Below are 8698 nucleotides of genomic sequence, written 5' to 3' on the forward strand. Positions count from 1 at the left end.
ATGTCAACAGGAAGTTATACCAAGACTGAAGAGTCTGTTGTGATAACAGAACAAGTTACAGCTGATGTTCATGTGAATGGATATGATCCAACTAGTCCAGGAATAAGTGAAGTGGCATATTCTTTTGGAACTCTACCTCAAACAGATATTTCTGCAGACAATTCTTTTGATCAGAGTCTGGAATCTCTGCAGGAATATGATTCTCCATTTACAAGAGCAGCTCCAACCAGGGTTTCCAGTAATTCTGCCATTCCATATCCTATGTTCTTTAAGAGATCTAAGAAAGATCCAGGGTCAAAGCAATACGATGCATTAGTGGCTGAACTGAGAACAGTTTTGAATAAACGCAAGTTAGGACGAAGCAACAGTATAATAGAAGGTGTAGACAAAATTGATCAATTTGAATCAAATCTTAAAGAAAGTAAAAAGTTCTCCAAATCTGTGGATAATTTAAATGGAGTGTTTGCCAATAAAGCCTTACTCAATCATCTTGAAAATCATTTGAAAGGAACTCTGAGTAAGAGATTTGCAGATGCCAATCCACCTCTTAAAGGTACAAGTACTGGTAATTCAAGTGATAATGAATCTAAGAAAACAGATTCGAACTTAACTGATTCTCATATACCAGAAGTATCTGAAGGAACATCCAAAGTGTTTGTTTCAGGTCCAAGCAATAATAGTAATTTAAAATCTGGAACTTTTACTAAAATAAGTAATGCTAGTCCCGATAACTACACATCTGGAACTTTCACAAAAATACATAATAGAGATTGTCACACAGATGATTTGACTCTCCTCTCAAATTCTAGTGGAGTCTCATTTAGTCAAGAGGATGATGATGATTTTTCCCGCCAAAACACCAACAGAAGACATCAACATAATGATAACACATTGGATAACAACAGAAATCATTCACAATTTACCACTATTTCTGTAGGCCAGAATGGTGGTAATTGGGCAAGTGATGATCCTGATTACTCTACTTTAGATCATCATAGAAACGAACACTCTCCACAAAGAAAGACTAGTTTGGTTCGAAGTGTTTCTCAGAAACTGCATCAAACTGTTCAAAGAATAACTCGTAGAGATGGTAGAAGAAATAGTAATATAAGTAATGTGTCCAGAAATAGTAGTATACAAAGACATTCTATTGATGACAATTTTATACGAAGAAAGCCCAAACAAGACAACATGCATCACAAAGTGTATAATGTAAAGTTTCCAGGGACCCCAGAAGTGTTTCATGATACTCAGTTATCCAGAGCTAGTAGCTTAATGTCATTACCAACCAGTCCAGCTAGAAGTTTATCACCAGATAATTCATATGCTATCTCACCACAACCATCTTACACCAATATGAACAATCATCATCCTAAAATAATCTTTCCAGTACCAGCTGTAGACTCTACACATCATTCTTTACACCGCTCTACAAATCAACCATTGAACCACTCTATGAGCCACCTTATGAACCACTCTATGAACCAGTCTGCAAATCAATCATTCCCTGTCCAGCAGACTCTATCTCATACAATAAGTAGTGATTTTATGGCATTGAGCAGAAATCAGATTAGTTCCCCTATATCCTATGGAAGTTTTGATCGATTGAATCTAAGTGGAGGACCTTCTCATCCGTCCTTATATAATAGTCATACTTTATCTAGGGATTACAGCCCTTTAACTCAAAGCAGTCATAATATATCACATGGTCTCAGTGGAACTGGTGATCTTAGTTTCTTAGATGGTAGACGTATTGTGTTCCCAGTGCCAATTGTGGGTGGAGCTAATGAGAATGCCCTGCCAATCACTCAACAGTTACAAGGAACATTAGATGCCAATATTGATGGCACTCATCATAATATTCCTGTTGTTCTTAATAATCTGACATTACAAAGGAATCCTCATGAAAATAGTTCCAATTCAACTAATGTGGGTAAGTTGTTTTTTTTGAATAGATGGCAAAATAGGGTTTATGCTTAGAATTAGACTGTGCGACTATAAATATTGAGGTGTATGGTGTGCACTGTTAACAGAATATTTCCTATCAAGACTACTCTGTCACCTACAAAAATGACTGTGACAATGTGAGTTACCTCTAGGGCCTATAGTTCTTGCTCACCCTTGATGAGCATTTGATACCAAATGTAGCCACATTCTCTAGCTTGACTTCCCTTTTAAGTACATATATCTGATAATGTTTATTTAAGCTCTCTACCATCCAGGATCTAGGGACAGAAGTCTATACTGACCCTTAGGATCTTGACATTAAAGCTGACCCTAACTAGATATTTGTTAGACAATTGTAAGTAACCAGTAGGCGTAAATAAACACAACCTTAATGATGACACAATATAACCTGGCTGACATGATATTTATCTCAGATATTAAAGGTTGATTCTATGAGGGGATGGAAACCTCTTGGCTATTATATTCGTGTAGGTTGACTCATGTGATAAAAGGGTATATGTCACTATTTGGAATGTTCTGTATGATGATATTTTGCTTGATTAATGTTTCTCAGGTCTGTAAGAGTTGTGACAAATTACTTTGTTTCCCCATAAAGATTACAATCCATTTCGTATATTGTTAAACATTTTTACCAAATGCTATGCACATTTAACATATAATAAATACAAACATACTAAGAAGTTTGGCTAAAGTGTCCCCATGTATGCATGGCCAAGTGGAATTTTGTTGATGTTACCAGAACACTTGACTTATTTGAGATGTTGATGGATAGAATTTCACCCTTGCCTGTTTTCTTTGTTATGTTTCTTTTGGATCCAAGGTGTCTGCTCTTAATCCAGAAAGAACATTGAATCAGTTATATTGAGCAAATGTATTACACATGAAAACATTTTTCATGAGTTCATGAAATTTAGATTTGAAGGTGAAGTAGTTTAACACTACACAAATTATAGACAGTAAAACATGTCTTTCAATGATAATTAGACATGGTGTAATCAATGTTTCTTACAAATCTAACTTTATATTGACCCCTTGTTACCGTCTGCTCAAACTCTAGCCACCATTTTTAATTAGAGTATATTGACACAAGACATACCATGGATAATTAAGATTAGAAACACCTCTCTATTGTTGACATTATTTTCTAAATCAAATTATAACATGCTATAAATACATACTCACATCAAACTTGTGTGGCCTGCAACTTTCTTTTTTATTTCTTGATTTATTCATAGAATCAGACTTTTAAGAATAACAATGTTTCTTTCTGTAAGCTTATAGTTTTAGAATTTTATATTGATACCCTTGCAGGAACTTTTGAATGAGGAAAATTAGTGTTCAACTAGAAAGACCCTCTTAATACATTTTGTAATGAGAAAATGTACGTAAATGAAATAGGAGTTCGAAAGCTATTGGTATATCTACATCAGACACATTAGAAAACATTTGAAATACTTCGTACCATATAAAATGACATCACAGTGGGACATCAATTTTCATTTTGACAATTGATAAGAGCACAATTTAAGCTGCTCAAAGAAAGTCTGTTTTTAATTATTTAATTGAAAAGGGGTAAGGGTTACAGTAAATGTAAGAATTAAAGGTAATAATTATATTTCTTTGAAACTTTTTTGAGATCTACAGTGAGAAAACTGACTTGTATTAGAATAGAGATATTTGATTTTATTACAGGAAGTCCATTTATACAAGAAATAGGAGAAGGAGCTCTACCATCAGCTCATGGTGATGGTTTATATCGAGGTGAAGAAGATAGAGTAGCAGCATTTACCATAGATTCTAGAGGTTTACATGGTGAACCTACCATTAAAGTTGATGGTAAGTTGTCATAAATATCATTGAAATTATCTTGCATGATGGTATTATATTCCTGGAGTAGACCTTTGAAGAAAATACTGAGACTTGAAAGCTGAAAAATGTGTATTTACCCTAAAGTATTTGAATATTTTAAGTTTTGATATAATAAACCATATTTTTCAGGTCCTAACTCTATAGCGAAAGTGAATCTTGAAAAACGTTCTGATGGTAATTATCTGGTTTCCTATACACCAGTAGAAGTTGGTACCTTTGATCTTTATGTTAAATGGAATGGACGAGATATTCATGGTAAGAGATAGGCTATAGATATTTCTGTTTTTTGTGTGATAGTCACTATTTATTGAACAGGAATTTTTTTATATCAGTATGAGACAAACATAGCAAACGTGTTATTGATGCACTTTCACATTATATGTTTTTGTTTTTAAATTGATAGAAAACTTGACTGAAATCCATAACAAATGTAATAAACCTACAACTTCACATATAATAACACAGTATATCAATTTATTCTACAGGAAGTCCTTTCCATCCTAAAATTGTTGATGCCCGTAAAGTTCAAGTTGTGGGAGGATGGCAACATTATATGGATCCTCAAGAACGTGTTCAACTTCATGTTGGAGAAGAAAAGAAACTACCATTTGATACTTCAGAAGCTGGTCCAGGTATGCTCCTTCTTTAAAACTTTCAATGCTAAATCAGTAACCTTAAATTCTGTAGAAAAAAAGATGAGGTTGCCCATTTAAATAAATGATCCATCCAAATTATCTGGTCAATATTGATGAAAACTTGTAGTTAATAGTTACTTCCAAGCTATAGTTACTTCCAAGCTATAGTTACTTCCCTTGACACATCAAGGGAGATAATTTGTTCTACAATAAAATGTTGTATTTTTGTTACAGGAAGATTAACAGCAGAAGTAAAAGGACCCAGTAGTCATGTGCATGCTGTAGTTGATGATCATGAACCTGGTAGAAGTGTTGTCAGGTTTACACCAAGAGAAGAAGGTTAGGATACCATGACTTAATAAAATGTTATGATTACCAATCTTAAATCATACAGAAAGGATATTTTTTTTTATAAAAACATATATATTATATACTACAATATCTTCAATTCATACACTATTGAGAAATTTTATTCATCACTATTATAGATATTAATATTTGATAATGATTTTGAAAAAAAGCATTAATGCTTTCAGTAATAAACTTAGTAATAAGTAAATCTGCTGGACTCCTGTTTCACCATTAAAAACTTGTCAATCTTTACAGGCAAACATTACATTCATCTGTATTGGTCAGAACATCCTCTAAATAACTCTCCCTTCCTGGGTCATGCTACTGGTGGTTCTCCTGATCCATCTAAAGTTATTTTAACTGGACGTGGATTAAAGGAAGCTATTATTAGAGAGGAGGCTGAATTTATGATTGATGGATCTCATGCTGGACCAGGTTAGTACTGTTCTTTGACTACTATCTAATTAACTTTTGAGGTTAGGTCTATGGTAAGTAGCATCCACTTTCCTACATGTGTAAGCTTTCGAGAGGAAATGTCTGTAAATTAATCTAATCTACTAGATGATGACTAATCTAATTTTCGTTGTCTATGTATGTAATATTTGTCAAAAAAAATCTTATAATTAATTATTATAATGATATTATCTGTGTTTTTACAGGAAATCCTGAAGTTCAGTTAACTGGTGTACGATCAGAAGTTAATGTTATAGTGACACCATTAGGTGGTGGTAAATTTAGATGTACTTATATACCATTGATAGCTGGTGCCTACTTACTACATATTACCTGGAATGGACGTCAACTACGAGGTTCACCATATAAAGTCAATGTTATTGGAGCATTCTATCCTAATAGGGTAGAAGTATCTGGTGAAGGATTGAAAGGTGGTATGATGGGAGATGATATTGATGTTAGAATTGATACAAGAAAAGCTGGACCAGGTATTTATTTTACCCGTACAGCATGTATAGTATGTTCTGAATGCACACAGTGCAAACTCCACATAAAAGACAATGCCTGTACTTGAGGTTTTGGTTCGAAGACGCTGAAATGATTAGATAAATCTTTAGGATCTTCATCTGTGTCAAGAGTTGAAAATGATAATTTTGTTTATTTATACATGACTAAGTGGTATAAAGATAGCTAAATGAGCTTAAGATATTGCCTATAAAACTTTGTAATGTTTCTGCTGTAGGTGAATTGACGGCTTTCTGTATGGGACCAACTCATGCTGCTTTCTGTGAATTACAAGACAATCATGATGGAAGATATAACTTACGTATCAAACCACAAGAGACTGGACGTCATGTTCTCCAAATCAAATATGGTGGTGAACATGTTTTAGGTTTGTATTTTTTTATTTTTCTAAATATTTGTATTTAAAGTTTCATTTCATATTTTGATTTAAATATTATTTGTAGCATTTCATATTTTACATTCTTAGAATTGGTAAGTTAATTTCTTTACATGAAGTAACAATGTCCATAACTCATTTAACCTTCTAACAGTGATTCAACCAGCAAGTTTATACCTAAAATAGATATTGTTACAAAAACTATACACAAAACTTCATATAACACACTTATAACCTATAAACCAGTATGGCAAAATTAAAAAAAAAACCTTTATATCTTCCATCAAATATAATGCCAACTGGTTATAGAGTTATCCAAAAGTATTTTCTTGAATTCTCTTCTTTTCTTCACTTTCTGAACCTTTTTTGCACACAATCATAATTTCTGGATATAAACATTATATAAGAACCAGTATAACAACCAGTTGATATATTACAGGAAGTCCTTATGCATTCCGTATCTCAGCTCAACCAGATGCTAGTAAAGTCAGAGTTAGTGGACCTGGTGTTGAACATGGTATACTGGCCACGTTTCAGAGTCGTTTTATTGTAGAAACTAGAGGTGCTGGTCAAGGTCAACTCACTGTGAGAATCAGAGGTCCAAAAGGTTAGTTTATATTTTATGTTAAGACTACAGTTTAATATTTATATTTCACTTATGATTGCCAAATTAGAGCAAATTTTATGTATTTTCTTTTAAGATCAGAGAATTCGGTATGTTTGTTTGTATGAAGTCTAACATATATGTGACATCCAATATCTGATTACTATTGTATTAAATTTTTTAAAGAACGATTTCATATTGATAGTTAAGTACATGTCATTGTCTGTTACAGGAGCTTTCCAAGTTGAGATGTACAGGGACAGTCAGAAAGACCGGACTATTTTGTGTCGATATGATCCTAGTGAAGTAGGGTTGTATGTTATTTCCATAAGATGGTCCGGCATGGATGTTCCAGGTTCCCCATTTCATGTTCATATTGTGGACACTCAACATGATCTAGAACAGGCCTTACATGAACAACCCTATTCTAGTAGTACCATAATGAGTCGACATAGCGGTAACTACTCACAATGGAGAGATGAAATTTAGATTATTATAGCCGTATTTAATGTAATAAGCATTTAATTCAATTTTCTTAACAAAGGGGTGTAATTCACAAAGGGTGCTCAAGGTTTAACTGCTTATTATGTTTAATATGGTACTTTCATTTGATCATCTTAACAGTGCTGAAACATATAACCATTTTGTGTTCTAATACGTAATTTGACAAATTGAACACAAACATATCAATCTGTATATTTATGTTAAAGAATCTGATATCAAAATGTTGGTAAATTAGGGCTCTCTTTATCTGCATTTATTGAGATTTTTGAACAAAATTTATTGAAAGTTTTGCCATATTATTTAATTTTTATTTTTGTTTGTTTAAATTCTGTTTATCTTAATCTGTAACTGAGGTTTTTCACAAAGGAACCTTACTTTGTTAAACTTTGATTAAAAACTGATTGATTGAATTTAAACTTTCATTTTGTCCTAAAGGTGACTAATAATCATCTGTAAAAGTAAAAAAATTATCACCTAATAAATTGTGTTTTCTTCCCTTTTGTATTGATTATATATGTTGATAGACATAATATTAATATTATGTATTGTATTTGTATGTATATAAATATATGTATTGTGATAAGAATATTTTGATAGACAAGAAATTAGTCAATATTATTTCTTACTAATTCTATTGGTTGTGGTTAATGGTTTTTATTTTTGTTTCTTTATTTGTTATTTTACCAATTATTGTTTTACTGCTCTGCATTGCACTTTTTTTTTTACATTATTTTCTTGAAAGATCTGATCTTAATTAATTTTAAGCTCACTATGAGAATCTGAGCCATTTTTAAATTATTTCAATCTAAGCTAATTGGATTTGGTTGAAGAGAAGGTGATGTGAGCTATTGTTTTATATTTATAATATTTTATCCCACCTAAGATAAAAGAGAATTGGTGCTATCATTGACATCATAACAATCAAATTATTACCAGCTAAATTTATTTATTTATTTCTTAACAACGAATATTATCAGCTTGATGAATTTATTTCTGGTCCAGTCAAAAAATAGTTGCGAAAATTTTTGAAAAAAAGAACATTTTGTCTTGCCTCATTTATCTTGCAGATTGTTTTTCAAATAAATACAGGGCTGGGCAGGTTTTTCTATTGTTAGGACAGTGGTGTTTAAAAACATTTATATAAAATATTTATGTTATGGTTTTTTTATCATATCCAATAATTTCATTGACAATTGAAAATGTTCACCAGAAGATATATTAAACATCTTCCCTAGTTTGAACTAGAAATTTACTCGCCATTCCATATTTGCTTTCCAGAGAACGCACTTACCAAAAGCAATATATTATAGTAATTTATTATTAACAATACTAAATGCAATATTTGTTTGTTGTAAATCATTATTATTGTAGAGGAAATAATATAATGTCATAATAAATTTATATTTATATAGT

General features: G+C 32.0%; 1 protein-coding gene across 1 annotated transcript; it reads left to right on the forward strand.

The window, feature by feature from the left end:
* LOTGIDRAFT_231196 (hypothetical protein) lies at nucleotides 1-8698 on the forward strand (the record flags this gene model as incomplete). Its single annotated transcript, XM_009052214.1, has 10 exons — nucleotides 1-1933; nucleotides 3661-3804; nucleotides 3967-4092; nucleotides 4323-4469; nucleotides 4707-4811; nucleotides 5079-5258; nucleotides 5483-5764; nucleotides 6019-6168; nucleotides 6617-6784; nucleotides 7014-8698. The coding sequence occupies 10 exons, from the start codon at nucleotides 1-3 to the stop codon at nucleotides 7268-7270; spliced, it is 3492 nt and encodes a 1163-aa protein (XP_009050462.1). The 3' UTR covers nucleotides 7271-8698.

This window comes from Lottia gigantea (assembly GCF_000327385.1).
Source record: "Lottia gigantea unplaced genomic scaffold LOTGIsca_18, whole genome shotgun sequence".
In the NCBI taxonomy this organism is placed as follows: domain Eukaryota; kingdom Metazoa; phylum Mollusca; class Gastropoda; family Lottiidae; genus Lottia; species Lottia gigantea.